Source organism: Corvus hawaiiensis, chromosome 1 (assembly GCF_020740725.1).
Source record: "Corvus hawaiiensis isolate bCorHaw1 chromosome 1, bCorHaw1.pri.cur, whole genome shotgun sequence".
In the NCBI taxonomy this organism is placed as follows: domain Eukaryota; kingdom Metazoa; phylum Chordata; class Aves; order Passeriformes; family Corvidae; genus Corvus; species Corvus hawaiiensis.
The window spans coordinates 34998286-35014641 of record NC_063213.1 but is presented as its reverse complement, the minus strand read 5'-3'; the positions used below and the strand labels follow the sequence as shown (position 1 = coordinate 35014641).

General features: G+C 38.9%; 1 protein-coding gene across 9 annotated transcripts in view; it reads right to left on the bottom strand.

Moving 5' to 3' along the window:
* The window catches only part of TRAK1 (trafficking kinesin protein 1), a 127694-nt gene that overhangs the window by 3687 nt on the left and 107651 nt on the right, over positions 1-16356 (bottom strand). For 7 of the 9 annotated variants that reach the window (XM_048299868.1, XM_048299851.1, XM_048299886.1 and 4 more), the window contains 2 exons: positions 11915-12244; positions 3223-3325 (listed from right to left, as the gene is read on the bottom strand). In XM_048299868.1, coding sequence (XP_048155825.1) covers positions 3223-3325; positions 11915-12244 — 433 coding nt within the window. The remainder of the gene's footprint in view (positions 1-3222; positions 3326-11914; positions 12245-16356) is intronic. The other 2 variants (XM_048299862.1, XM_048299915.1) reach the window with 1 other exon arrangement.

Sequence of the window (16356 nt, the reverse complement as noted above, 5' to 3'; positions counted from 1 at the left end):
GGATTCAATGATATGAGCTCACCACTGTTCAAAGAAGGAAATCTATTCCCTCACCTTGCCAGGTTAGCAAGTAGAAGACACTCACCAAGAGTCAGAGAGAAAGTAAAGCCAGTTGAAGACAGGGAGAAAACTAAGCAGCTGGGAGGAGAAAGAACAGGGGAGAGAGTGGGATCTTGCCTTTTCAGTAGAGCCACACTCTTGGATTGGCTCAGCCAGAACACGCAACTTTAACTTAAGTTGGGTTCTCTGCACCAAGAAAAGCATCAAAGAGCCACTTTGAGACAATCTCGTTGGATTTCCAGAAGACTCTGGCCAATGACTAAATTGCATCTTTTTTGCCCCATATGGACAAAAAGGGCTCTGAGATTGTGTCTTGACTGGAATTTTCCATCTCATTACACCTTACATTAATGAACTCTACTTAGCCAACACTACTGTGCATGTCAGGTTAGACACCCTGGCATGTTTTGTGCTGCAGCTTCTGATGAGCTTAGAACAACATCTAGATCCTTGGTTTACAGAGAGCAGGTGATGTGAGTTCATGTAACACCAGAAACTCTAGTCCCATGGTCTAAAAATCAGCATATCTTTAAGGCACTTCTTAATTACAAAAATATTAGCCTGATGCTATGAAGTCTCAAGTCATGTCTTCTTTACAAGGCTTAAATAGGATGTGACCAACATGATCTCTAACAGTGATTTTGAATGGTACCAACCTCCACCATAAGCAAGGGAAACTGAGGAAGTTGAATTGCAGATCCAATTCAACAAGAGGAATCCCATATATTCCTCCTGGTATGCTGCAGTGAAACACTTATTTGAGAAAACTGGCAGATATAATTAGAAAAGCAGCCTTGCTAAGTGGCTCTGGAATCGGTCTCCTTGCACCCCCGTGTGTGCTGTGGCTGTCAGTGCATGTGGCAGATGTGCTAAGGCACATCCTGATGTCCTCTCCCTTCTGCCTGTGCTGACTTAGCGGCAGGGAAGAAGGATCTCTCCCAGCAGAGCTAAGGAGACCATGCACACTCACTGCAGCAGCACACACACACTGAGGGCAAGGCTGAGTGGAAAGAAGTTAGTTCACAATTCTTCTCTTAAGCACTGACTAAAGCTGGACCCTCATAGTTCTGATTCCATTGGAACTAAAGAGCAGTGTCAGCCACTGTGGTACACTTCCCTTACAGCCAAATACACAATACAGAAGTCTTGAAAAGCGTGAGGGAGAGAAAAGAAAGAGAGTTTACTACATGAACTGACTTTCGACAAGGTACGACCATATACATTTCAGAAATCCAGACATATGGTGCCAATAACCAGGCTTCCAAGATATCCTAGTCACAAGATGAAAACTACAGCACTCCAATGGTTTATTAACCTCAACAGCTTCACTCCTTCCAGGTACAGATTTCAGTTGCACAGATATGTAGATTAGTATTTCTACTAATTTTTCAGCACAGTTATACACTACAGTGCAATTAAAAAAAAAAGCCATCCCTGCAAGAAAGCAGTTGCAGATGTTGCCTTTTTGTCCATTTGATCACTTTGGCATTGCTTTAACTGGGAAATATTTTTCCCATCAAACTGACCAACACTGCAAGGAAGCCTGGACACAACTGCAGAAACAGACTCAAAGTGGCCTCAGCAACTCAGCCCAGTGATGGTTTCAGAGTTAGATTGAGAAAAGAAACAAATAAATGAGCATTTCATTTAGCTTGATGAAATTTAGTAAGGTTAGAGCAACACCTGGGGTAGCACAGATTAAAATGCAACCAGGCAGGTAAATGCCAAACCTCTTGGGGTTATCTGGTGCCACACACACTAGCATTCCTTGTACATGACCCTGCCAACAGAGATGCTGCTGGCAGTGCTGCTCACCCCCGACCACGCTGGGTCACAGTGTCTGCCCTACACCTCCTCTCATCACGAGACATAACGCAGTTTCTCGTCCTCCTCACATGACCTGTGAAGAATCATTTATAGTTGGTAAGGAGGAGCTCTGTAAACATGTCTGCTGAAAACAATATTTTGTTTATTTTGCTCTTTGTTCTCCTGAACGAACAATGAACTTCCATTTAACTAAGGCAGCTGAAAATGTACTGAATTTAGCTGTCTTTTCTGACTGATTTGTTTGATTTAGTATCCAAAGACTTTATTACGACCACAACTGACAGCAATTCAACAATAACAAGAAAACTAAAATAGAACTGCAACCATATAAGAGCATCTCTTCAGTAATTGTGCTGAGGGGAAAGACAGAAAAGAGTAAAGAAAAGCCAGGCAGGCCACTAATAACTAAGTTCAGAAAGGGATGCAAAAAAGTTACATTTAAACATCATACATTTCCTTTCCACTTGACAGGTTTTCATATTCAATACCCTTACTTTTCATGCCCTTCATAGGCAGTCAGTGCCTATCATGTCTAAACAAGTGTAGACCCCCTCTGCACGGGGACCTACACAGTGGTACACCCCCACACAGGAGCTGGAAGGGGCAGAGAAAGCACTGTCCTTATACACAGAGAAGAACATTCTGTAAATCCTGATTTGCTAAGGGAGGAAAACTCCCTCTTTAGGTATGAAATTCACACCACACCACACGCCCCCCTCCCCCTGGTTGTCTGATCTTCACCTTCCATAAGGCCACAACACTGCCTTACTGCTGGCATGCAGTGTCTATACTGCCAATTGCTATTGCATCAGTTTCAGTCTGGCTGCCAGGAATTCATTTCTAACAATTACACCAAGGTACAAAGTAGACATCTCCCTGTTTCCAGTTATACCTCCTCCTCCATTCCTCAAGTACTTCCTGGATTTCTTTATCTGCACATCTTTTCTTCTTCTGAGAGGAAAGACTTAGACTTTCTCCCTGAAAAAACCTCTCATCTTTTTTGTGAGAGATCACATTCTGTGCATTCACATATGAGGACTATAACTAGTCTAAGATGAAGAGTAGCCAGGTTTAGATACCAGAAGCCAATATAGTTATGCCTGATCCTGCAACATCTAGAGACAACAAAACTTAAGAAATTTTGATTGGCTTTTTAAAACACCACACGTGCCTCTCAAAATCAGGCTGAGGTAACTCAAAATTGGAGGAGTAATTGGTGTGTGTGTTGTAATTCACCAATGCAGCCAATGCCTATGCTTATGCTATTATTTTGCATTTGCTTAGAGGGGAAACTCTGATAGAGCTGAATGCTTTGCCATCATGAGAATCCCTTACCTTGGCGTGACTCGTGTGAGTTCATCGGAGGGGTGCAGAATGCGGCAGGTGGTGAAGGTGAAGGTGGAGTTGGTTTGTGACATGCACTTCCCAGGATGAGGTACTAAATTAAAAAAAAGCAAATTCTTTGCATTTTACACAAGAAAGGGGAAAACCAAACTTCTGTGTGCTGATAAGACAGATGCAATAAGTGATGAGGCACCTTGATGGGATCAATGCAAGAGAAGAGAAATGCCCAAGTACTACAGTGTTAAGCAGACACTTGTTCTCCAAAGGAAACACCTCTAGGACTCCAAGGCCAGTGCTAAAAAGGTCCACTGAAACTTGCCCATGATCACAAACACTGCAGATTAGGTTTTGTTCAAGCCACATTTAGGCCAGGCAGTGCTTGAAATGCTAGTCCTTATCTAAACCAGCAACTTGCATCAGTGGGAAATTACAAGCAGCATTTTCTAGTACCAGCTCAGGAGCACCGGGATTTTCTAAATGCTTGTGCCTTTCAGCTTTTAGCTTGATCCACAAAAAGGTATCCCCATTACTTCTCCGTAATGGATCCATCAGGCTAATGCTACAGGAGTACAGATTGTTGGGGTGGGAAGGGGAGGGACACACATTAATTACTGTTTCTCTGACTTTCCACATCCACGATATGGAAAGTGGTAGTTTTTTGGATCCACTACTTTACATCTGTGACATTTCTCTTGTGCATGTGATTAGGTTCTTTAAGAATGTATGTCCTCAGCTGCATAGTATAGCAGTTTTTGAATATTTGTAGACAGTGTAGTAAGCAAATTTCCTAACAAATATGGCTGTAAAACTGCCACTGGTGATAGATCAGTGATTTGGGAAAGAAGCAATATAGCTCGGTTTTAAAAATGAAGGACTTAGGACAACTTCTTTCTTCTTGGTAGAAATGATTCTGTGGCTGTATTAACCTGCTATATAATGCAGCTGTGGTCACTGCAAAAAAACTACAGAATTTAAGAGCCATGCATCTGAAAAGCTGGTTGAAAAACGCCCAGAGTTAAATATTACATCAAAGATATCATGATTGCATAGGTTCTCTTACTTAGTAACCAAACTTAGCAGTGGTCAAAAGACATGCACAATAAAAACTGTGTGCAGCTCCCTCCCCCCAGTCCTACCCAACCCTCTGAGCCATTCCCTGATTAAGCCACATTTTAATACCACAGTACACAACTATTCAACACACTGCAAAAGACAGACAAACCGACCAGGTAGACCAGACACCACTCTGAACTCCCAGAGCAGCTTAGCAGAAGCAAGGCAAGTCTTAATTGTGGCTGTGTTCCCTTTTTCATATATAAAGTATCACAGCTCCAAAACAGTGTGTGTGGTTAGGTAGCCCTTTAAGAACACATAAAAGCAGTGTGTGAAGGGTAGAGCATGGGCAGTGTGAACAGTGGAAGCAGAAGTGGCTGAGCATACAGTGTGAGGTAACTTCTAGTCAGCGCTGGAATGTACGGCTGTACATTAGAGAAGGATATTTCCAAGGACCCACTGGAGTGTCATGTTAACACACTCAAATGTTAGCACAGCATAACATAACAACAAGCTCTACTTCACCTCCAGAGATGGTAATTAGGATGCTTCAGGAATCCAGTTGCTTTAGAGATTAGTGTGAGCACTACAAAAGCTATTACAAGGGAGCACAGCCTAGCAATCATGATTCTCTCCATTTTGTAGAGAGTTATAAGAAAATCTGGAGAAAGAGCTCAAATAACTGGACATGAAAAAATTGGTTATTTAGAGAAACACAGGACTTTAACATAAATCAATTAGAAACAAAGCAATTATCCCTGGATGATGAATAGAGAACAGAATAAAGCAATGCTGGTTTAAGATTGCAAGCTCAACCCAAAGCACATAGCTGTAATACAATCAGTGCATTTTCCCCATTTGTAATATCCACTGGGCATCCCCTCAGATTGGAGACAGGCACATTGAAGAAACATAGCTGCATTAGCAAAAGCAAGACTCATTGCTACTAATGAGTCAAAGATAGGAGAAGGCTGCTAAAAGTAAAGAAATCACTAACTCTAATCAGAGGAAACAAATTGAAAAGATGAAAATAATCTATCCATTGCCAAGGATGTATTTCACCCTCAAATACCACTAAGAAAGTCCTGTACCAGCTTCATCCTCCATCAGTCAACAATGGTGTGTATCATATTGCTGTAGCATTTTCCATCCTTTGGACACAGTAAAAAGAGTGAGAACCTGTTGCTGTAAATGAACAAAGTTTATCAAATAGAAACAAAATGATTAATTTCTAACTTAGTAATTTTACATATGAATGGCCATCTCCTGAGCTGGTATAAATTCATGAGGAATTAATACATTTTTATAATAAGAAAGACTACCTTCACACTTACATATACCAAAGTATTGTCTTAAATATAAACACCTGCTCCATGTAACTGCCTGAAACCAAATGTTTTACTGATACCCTCTTTTCCAAAGTAGTCATAGTTTAACAACAAGGCTTCATATCTGTATGAAAAAAAATCTGTACATAACTCAATGCTTAACAAAATTTACAGAAACATCATGTAACTTCATCCATCAGGAACCCTCTGCAAACTGTTAGTGCATTTTCCCTCTAAATTAAAATTAAATCTAAACCTAAGATTTCGGCTGGATTGTGTTTCAGCACTCAGGAATTAATTATTCTTCACGTTAAGTTTTCTCAAACAATTCACAGGCATTATGGAAAAATGCAAACCATCATAGCTGAAAGGGACTCTCTTGTAAGCACAAACACTATCATAAAAACACCTTTTAAAATACTGGGTGGGGGGGAAAGAAAAAAGGCAGGTTCCAGTCAAACTGAGTGCAGAGAGCTCCATCTTCTGGTAAAACAAACACGGCTTTCCTCACACAAAACACAAAGCTGATTTGTATCTCAGAGCTGTCTCAGATCCAGCTTCAAGACTCAGAACCTGTGGGCTATTCTGCTAGGTGTAAACAGCAAAACAGGTATGTTTAGGACATGACCTTTTGCCCAGAGAACTCTCAAAAGGTCATTTAACCCAGATTTTCAACCAGCTTGTGCAGAGGAAGGTACAAAGTTACAGTAGGTAAATGAGTGGCCTGCCCCGTCCACAAGAAGATATCAAGGCAAATTAAGTTTGAGGAAGATTTGTAAGAGGTAGCTACATTAAAACACCATTAACCTTTGTACCATTGGATCAAAATTCAAATTTGCTGTTATGCTGAAATAACAGTGAGGAGGCAGAGAGCTCACGGTGACTAGCAAATCTTTTTTTGTATTTTGTACCAACACCTATTCTGGCACATACAGATTTATTAGGAAATTAACTTTAAAAAAATTGGGAAATCTTCAGAGTATGATTTGATCCAGACTGACACAAAGTTAACACTTTAGTCCAACAGTGAAGCAAGCCACTCTGCTCCATCATTTCTTTGGCATGTTTCAAGAAAAGGAGGGAACCTGGTTCCCTGCTATTTGAGCAGAGAGCACACTGGAATTAGGGCATCTCTTTAGCACAGGCTGTGGAAACAGGGATGGAAGGACAAGCAGATTGAGGCATCCTTAGAGCAACAGATGGTGTTTTAAACCATTAGAAGTTTACTGCTGAATAGAAAAGTTCTGCCTGCTTTAAAAGAGGATAACAAAGGACCACTAGGAGGCATTTTTTTCCCTATGTGTGGTCATCTGGAATACAGGCTATGGACTTCACTTCTGCCAGTTTGTGCCACCAATTCCATTCTTGGGTGAGGTGAAATTACTGGAAACTAGGCCACAAAACCCCATTAGGATCCACAGGACAAGACAGGGGCTTCATGTAGTCTCTAGATTTAGCAGAGTTCATCCCCTCCAGGTGGCTAAAGGTGAGAGCTCTGACACCCAGTGCTACCTGTACTGAAAATGCCTGGCTGACAGAATAGGGAGAATATAGAGTAGGCCGGATCTGATGCCTGGGTGAACCACTACAATGGAAAGGAGATAGGTGATAAAAACAACAGCTGTAAAATGTGAACACGGTGCTCTCCTAGAAATGTAATATGTGATGTGAATACTCAAAACGTCCAAGAATTCGTATGTCTGCACCAGGAGCATTGCTTTTGTTATGTTTCTTAAACAACGAAATTATTGTCCGAATACCTGATTTTCCAAAATCTTCATTTATTTTGCCTTTGGAAACAGCAAGAGAGGAAAAACCGAACAAAGGCAGGTATTCTTTGGACAGGGTGTTTCTCTGGCTGAGGTCACTTTCTTGTATGTATATAACCATTGAGCATAGATGTAAAAAGACTTCAAAGTATTTAATGTGGCTTCAACATGAGTTTATGCAGGCTACGATCCCCAAATTAGAATTCAAGCATTTTAACAGCATAGACAGCAACTGCTGACAGACTTCTCTTGAAGAAATAATTACTGTGAAATATTCATGCCATTTGAAAATAAAATATATTTAAATATGCATCAAATACCTTAGTTTTAAGAAGAGTTACAAAATTTATTGCTTTTCTGTACAACGGTAACTTTTTAGAAGCACGTATAGAAATCCTGCTAAAACCAAATCAAACATAAGACATTCATTATGTGGTTTTGTGATTTTAGGCATCTATTTGGAAAGTCCTCCATGTCATGATTAAGGTCTAAGCATGTAGTACAAGAGTGCTGATCCCATAATGCTGTGCACATGTCTATTCAAAGCAATCAATCAGTGGAACTAAAAAACACAAGTACTGAAATACCAGTTTATGCACCCAATACTAGCAGGCAATTAAGTACACACTGCATCAAGTGTAGCCCTTCCAACTTCAAAATCCAAACACTGATAACATTATTAAGTGCTTCGAATGGCTGGTGTTTTGTCTGTTTCTTTAAGGGAAACACAAAAGCAAGTGAATTAAAAAACCCCAACAAACCAAACAAAAAACCAATGCCAACAACCCCTCCCTCCAAAACAGATTCTGTACAGTTTCATAATACACTAATTTTTTTCACAGAACAAAAAAATATATTGAGGTTACTAAAAATTCGTGCTTCAAAAATTACTTGTCCCAGATGATTTTAAGAACACTATGTCCTGTAACTTCTTTACGATTCCATTTATGCTGAAAGTCTACAAAAGTGATACACAAATCTCAGCCTATTCCTGGGTATTAGGCCAGAACTGCAACTTTGGAATTTATGATCCTCCATAAAGTTAACTCTACCCACACACAGCATGTGGCTCCAACAGACCAACTGCAGACCATAAGGCACATGTGTGCTAACTTCTCCTGATTGGGATAGAATATGCATTTATGGTGAGGAAGCTATTTTATAGATCAATGGGTACTACAGGTTTCAACACAGGGACAAGAAAACTCAAGGAACGTAACTTTTCCTTATTTAGTCAGAATGATTTCTGACTCTACCTATCACAAGAATATCTATCACAATTGTCCTCAATATGTTTTAGCTACAAGACATTTTTGGCACCAGCTGTGTTTGCTCTCCTGAGCCTGGAAGTCAAAACAAGCTCTTGGGCTCATCCTGAGAAGCACTTTGCACACACAAAATGGCAATATGAACAGGGCTTGTAAGTGCTGTGACAGAGAACATATCCAGTGCAAAAAAGGCAAGATACAAACCTCAGAGCATACAATCAACTGAAGCAGAAACCTGCAGAAACCTGCCCAACAGACTAAGACAACTTACACCTGCTGGGAAGGTCCTTGTAGGCACTGTATTACTAAAAACCTTTTGGTCTGAGGCTAGAAAACCTGTAGCTCTAAACTGGCCCACTTTATGGCCTGCCAACAGGAACCGTAAGAAGATACCTTCCAGCTTTTACAAACCTCTTGAATGAGATTTTTCCACAATGGAGCTATCCTGGATTACAAGCAAAGGCACTATCGCTAGAGACTGTGTGCAAGATATTTCTTTCCTTCCCTTTTTATTTTACTTCCACATTCTCTAGAGTTTATTCTATATGTTGCCAACTGGAACCTCCCTTGGAATCATGCAAGCAATGATGTTGTAACCTTGTATTCATGATGGGCTCATGATGAGGTGCCACAAGTCCATACACACCCGTACCTGCATTGCACTTCCTACAGAGAAATCTAGAAAAAAATGCGGAGGAGAAGCAATGGCTGCACAATATTTAAATACAAAATAAATTCATAAGCTCAGCATGCACCTCCTTCTCCCAAAAGGTATTCTTCAGTGAGCAGATTGTAGATCCTAAGAAGTACTGCTCCATTATTAAGTGCCTACTCTGACAAAATCCACAGTTATCTCCTCCTTGTATAATGCCTGACAAAGTGCTTCAACAAAAAGCAGACACAGTGTCTTTACTTCATTTGAGCAACACAACCAATATGGTAGCTCATCGATACTCCTAAATCCTAAGCAACAGGGCAATTTGAAAGAAGGCAAAAGAATGGGAAATTAAAGTTTTCAGTGCACTTGTTCATTCTATACAAAGTTATTAATTTTGACCCACTTATTTCTGTAATGTATTAAAATTACTCAGCAAACAATACCAGGTAAAATAAGATTGCTACAGCAATTTCATTGATTTTATCTACTTTGTCAATTTATAAGGTAGGGAATTCACTTTAAAACCCTGTCTGAGACAGACTTTTCCCAGCAATAACCAGTAAATAACCTTTTAATAAACAGTAACCTATATTCAAATCATAATGGAGACAAAAAATGGAAGGAAGTACTAGACTTTCTTACCAGTTTGTAATTACAGAGCAGGCCTATATTTATTGCTCTACTCCAAAGAAAGAACTCTTCCAAATTATTACCCAGAAATGTTTTACTAATCTGTTCTTTTAAAAAAACCCCAAACAAGGAACTAAACAATATCCTTAGCTATGTTTTCACATGACAATGAGTCTTCTACTTTTTTGACATGTTCCTGTGTTGAATACTCTTCCCATTAGAAAATTCTTCAAAATGTAACCCAAGCATCGTTTTTTTGCACATTTACTGTACCCTGAGTACATGAAGAACTGCTTGTTCCCTTCCTCTCAACAGCAACACATTTTAAAATTAATTGTATCTTTTGTTGAATCTTTTATTCTCCAGATCCTAAAAATGCCAGTCCTTGATTCTCGTATCTCCAGCTTTCCTTGCTGTAGTTACTCAGACTCTTCAAAATTATAAAAATCTGGATAATATGCAAAACAGTACACAACTGCCTGAAGAGGCATTATTATTTTCATACTGACATACAAAAAATAATATAAACATTATTTCTAGGATCTCATAGAACAAGGACAACTTTTGCCAATGGAAAGGGAAGTTGAAGGGTTTGGATGTTGAAGCACTGTAACAGGCTGCCCAGGGCAGTGGTTGGGTCACTACCCCTGGAGGTATTTAAAAGATCTGTAGATGTGGCACTTAGGGACATGGTTTAGTGGTGGACCTGGCAGTGCTGTGTTAATGCCTGGACTCAATGACCTCAGAGTTCTTTTCCAACCTTAATGATTCTATGGTTCAAAGTTTAACCTAAATACAACTGACTGTAGAAAGTAGCTTATATTCAGCAGCTGAAAGCACTGAACTGCCATTGCAGTAAGAGCTGAAGATACTCTGCATGTCATGATAATAACAGAAATATTATTGTTTAGCCCTGAGACAATCTAATCTTCCAAAGACCAGCCAAATATTAAATTATGATTTATCCCAGAAAAAGGAGAGGGAAGGAAGTGTCTTCATTTAAAGTAGTTACAAAAAAAAAAAAGTCTGGGAAATAAAAAAGGAGTCATGGCAATTTTCTGATTCTGGACTAAATATAATTCTTTACCAGAGGCAAATCTTAATGAAGACTATACAGCTTATTAAAACAAAACCCCCATATCCCAAGGACAAAAAAGAAACCACACAAATTCAAACCACATCTATAGTCTTGAGAATCTGTGGTCTTGTGCAATAATAGACTGCTAGTGTCAGTTCAGAGTATCTAATAACTCATGCAGTACTGTGTCACTTAAAAATGTTTAAGTCTTAATATGTTATAAATAAGTAGGACAGGATTTAATAGTGTGGTGCAGAAAGAATAAGGGAAATGTTATTAGTCACTGCATAAAAACATCCCCTTAATTTGTCATCTCGGAAGGACTTTAAAAACAGCTAAGTGTATCTGAGGTAAGTGAATTAAACTTTCAGAATTTCTTTGGTGATTTTCAAGGCACTCCATTTGTTTCAGCAAAGGCAAGGTAGATGCACCTTTAGTGCACCAATCATTTAGTCTTCGTTTTTTTCCCAAAGTACAGAAATCTAAAACATGACATCACCTCTTATGAGCAGTCAGAATCTGCACTACAGTAATACAAAATATATGTAATCTCTACATTACACACACAACAGCGTGCACTAAATACACACACAAGTTGAATACGTGCCACACAAAGGTTTGTGAATGAACCACTTCCTTTTAGCAGCCTTCTCTTATCAAAATAGAGTAAAATACTGACCACAGATGCTGTTACTGAAAAACGAATTAAGAGATTATCAAAGAAACGATTTTTGAGCCAATGTTAGAATGGTTATGTTCTAACCACTGCACGCACTATCGTGCAGATGCTACACACAAAGCAATATTATGGATGCTGTTCTGAAGAGACGTGAGAATGGCCCAGTAATCAAAATCCTGTAAAGATGTCAGTTTTACTGGACTTAATGAGTTTCCCTCACCAGACCCCTCATCATCGTCAGTCGCAGACTCCTGCATCTCCTCTGTGAAAGCCTGAGATTGGCGGGGGTTATTCTTGTTCTCTGAAACAGTCACTTGTGCTTGTGACCTCTCACCTGAGGTCTCTGTGTGCTGAACTGGCGTCGAGGTAGTTAGGCCCTTGTAAGAAATGTCACCTGTCTCATCTTCCTCATAGTCATTAAGGCAGTACACTTCATCCAGGTCCAGGTCTAGGGTCCTGAAGCCCTTAGTGACAACCCCGGGCCTCGGGTCCAGGATCCCACCCAAATGAGGCTGAGCCAGCTGCTGCCAGTGGTGCAAAGTGGCAGAACCTTGAAAGTGAACAGAAAGACAACCAAAATAAATTAGTAAGCAATCCAAGACCTAAAAGACAAAGTCCCTCTTCATTTATCCAAAAGACCAAAGGTTTGGGAGCTCCAAGCCTTTAGTATTTCTGCGTTTAATGTTTCTAGGGAGACATGCTACAGCACAAAACTGCTTCATCTATGCTTCAGCATTTCCACACCAGTGTGAAATAAACTGATCACATCAGCACTTAGGCAAAGCCTGGTGGTGAGAAGCAGCACACTTGTGCACATGCACATTCCCTCCCCATAAATATTCACATCCACTTCAATTCATGGGATTAAGCAGGAATAAAAAGAATTTACATTTTAACTGTTGATCTGAGCACCATCACAGAAAGCTCTAAGAGGAACATATACCACACATTCCCACATTAAGCTCACACTAAGACAAGTGCTGAAAACATGCCAGAATTTACTACAGGTGGCTAACAGGACAGTAGTCACACAGACTGCACAGCAATTTTAGCTCTGTACCATATGTTAGAAATCCCCACCAACTTCAGGCACGTGTAAGCAGATACACAACTCTGAACTACATGTCAAGTCTAAAGACCTGTGTGGACCCTATGCTACAGGAATTCAGCTACTACATAACTAAATGCTACTGTACCTGTAGCTTCATCCTTGGCAGAGAAATGTTTTGAAAAAGGAGGTGCATTTTACAGAGAAAAGCATTCAGTATTCAAGGTTTAATAGGAGACAGTCAGAAACAGCAATGGATCAGGCAAAATTGATGTATACACTGAGATGTGCCCTGTGAAATCAGGGGAGGATTTATCTGATTCCTCAAGTAGCAATTAAACACTGCTTGCAAAGGCCTACATTTTCCTCTGTGCCCACAATCACTTCTGTGTTGAAATACGTGACTTAAAATCACACATATCCTATTACACAAACAAAACAGCTTTATTTTCATTTCTGCCAGCTCAAATCGGAGCAGTTTTTGCAGTCCTGTTCCTGTTGCCTCTCTGCAAAGCAGAATACTCACTCATTCAAGAAGCTGGCACACAAATATCTTACCCATAATCAAAGACCAAGAGTTCAATTCGTTTCACGGTGTGTGTAACAGCCTAAACAACTGTAATAACGTGAGAAGGGACGGCCCTCATATACATTATTTTCAATCTGAGAAAAATCCTACAGAATGAGCAAAATTGTCATTTCACATATTGCATTTGAGGAAGCTTACTGTATATAGGAAGTGAACAGGGAAAAACTTCTTCTAGAATGAGTGGGAACAATGGAAGGCATTTTAATTAAGCCTATCTCACTTTTTAGGATCTGAATTTTTTTAGCTCAGAATAAAGGGATCTGCTAGATTACTTTGGCTAATGACACTATCTATTTTTTTGCTTTTATTTAAAGTAAGTCTAGAGGGATTAAAGAAAATTCACACCCTCAAAGCTCAAGAAGTAGAAACCATTACAACCCCAAAATGAGAGAAGAGACATCCTTAGAACTTGTATTTACTTCTGAATTGTCACAAAGGCCAAGTTTTTTGCTTCTATATAAAAGAAATACCCCAGAATGTGAAGAAGTGACAGATATTGTCAAGCCTTAACCTAGGGGTAGAGGTTTTCTGTCAGACTCTACTCCAAGAATTAAAGAACAAAGAAAATCAAAATTTCTTTCTGCACTACCTGCAAGTATAAAAATTCAATTAACTTCTACATGCTAGCTCCTGAAGATGTAACCTTTTTCACCTTAAAGCACACCAAAACTTATACTTAAAATAAACTGTGCGGAATACAAGCACTTAATTGTTAATATATATCTCATATCTTCCCATAGGAAAGGTATTTACCAAAATATCTGCATTTTGAGCTTTAACATTTCTATTAAAACTACAGAAATCAAAATAGCCTAAGCTCCATCACAAACAGGAAGATATCTGGGTCTAATCTTGATCTCATAAAATGTGTGTAAGCAAGCTTTAATTTCCCATACAGAAAATGAACACAAATGTACAAGGGAATCCAACAACAGTAAATCCCCAATAAAAAGAAAAAAGAAAGCTGCAGAAGTCAAAAGAAGAGGGAAATACAACACTTTTTTGGCCTACATTCAGTCCCAGGTGCCTCCCAGATGGTTTTGTAAAGTATTTTATCAGAAAAAGTTGGCATGAGGGAATTACTGTGTGACAGTGGGACTGCCACTGAAGGAAGAAGGAATATAAGAACAAAATAAGTATATGGATGGAATAATTTTTTTCCCTATATTCCTGATATCTCTGCATGATTGCACATAAGGTTTGGGGACCAGAGAAAGCTTAGGAATTCACAGTGTATTGCTCCCACAATGGCAACAAAAGTGGGTGAAGACATAATCAGTCCAAGTTTTTAGTTTTCCTTCAGAACACAGGTAATGCCATTTCATGCTTATGACACAACAAGTTACAAGTGCATAGTTTAAAAAAAAAAAACAAGAAAAATCTCACTAGACTATAACTAAAGCAAATCACATCAAGGATTGCTTCTGTTTGACTAAAAGAAAGCATGTTTTTTTTTTAAAGGTGCAAAAGAAGATTAATTTCTTAGTGCTTCTGTCACTTTTTTTTTCTGGGGGATTTAAAAGATTGCTTTAAAGGAGAAGAAGTCATTAACCTATATTAAATTTATTACAGAACTAATTTTTATTTCTTCTGTTTTCTGGCATGAGCACCCAACACAGTAATAAAACCAAAGACACAACTACTTATAACAGTCTGCAGGTACAGCAGACTATTTGCCCCAGTAGTCTGAAGGCAGCCGTGAAGTTGAAAAAAGAAAAAAATTCAGAAAAATATTCAGAAAAGAAACTAAGCTGAAGGGAAAAACAAAATCACAAAGATACTTAATTAATAAAAGTTAACCAACATAAAACTTTTGAAACAGGCAGACACAAACATGCTACAAATAAGATCTAAAACCAAACATGAGAAGTACTTTAAAAGGAGCAATAATTTCAAGACAGAAATGACCCAGTGCAAACACTGAACAAAACCAGGGGGAAAAAAAAAACCCAGACAGATAGAAAGATGATAAAGACTTTAAGAGTTTATTGGAAGACAAAAGCAGATATAATGGGATGGTGACAGAAATTTATTACAGTGGTAGCAACCAGAAACTGAAACAAAGTGGGATCATCCTTTCTTTCCCTCACGTGGTACAAGAAGTTTTATGACCTTTAAAAGCAGCCATGAAAACAAATTATTAAAATCTGCTTGACAGTATGAGTTGGTGCGCTATGGCTATAGTTTCATTTGAACAGGTAGGTACAGTACATCACTTTCTTCAGGACATAAGAATGCTTATTTTTGCTTCTGAGTATGTGTCATGCTATATGCTCCTTATAGATGAAATAAATTTGTTCTAAAAAGATGAAAAAAAGGAAGTTCTGCAACTAAAACACACACAATGCAATGCAATACAAGAGCTCTGTTAAAGGAAAAGAGAGAGAGAGAAGCCAAGGCTAAATGACATTAGCTAGTGTATCGGTGAAGTACTACAGGAAAACTTCATTTGGTTTAAAACCTGGAGGAATTGACTCAACTAACTTCCAGCCACAACCTGAAAGAACTGAAGAAAGCCAGGCAGACTACACTACATATGCTTGGACAGCTTTGTTTAAACAGCCTATTGAAAAGAACTTAGAAACAGAGCTCTAGCCCTGACTACCATCTATCTCTATCTTGCCTTTTCCTGAGACAATGAATGAAGAATATTTGACTTTAAAAAACCCCACCTCTTTAATACATGAAATGCAAAGCCATAGTGACTCATGTATGACCACTCAAACAGCCCAATAAAAAAAATCACTAAAACAGTCTTATTACATCAACTGGACTAATTGAAAGCAGGTAAAGGCCTTTCCAGATACTCATTTACAGAACTCTTGTTTAGATTTCATAGATTTATCCACTTTCCTTTTCCAATTATGAAATGGTAACATTTAAGTCAGATGTAAAGCTGCACTGCTGATGTGCACATGTGGCCTGTAATAATTATTTTACTGCCTTGGCTGGGATTGTTTCCTAACACCTTTAAGGCTTGTGAAAAATATAGTAGCTAGAAGATCTCAAACCAACAGCGTGGATT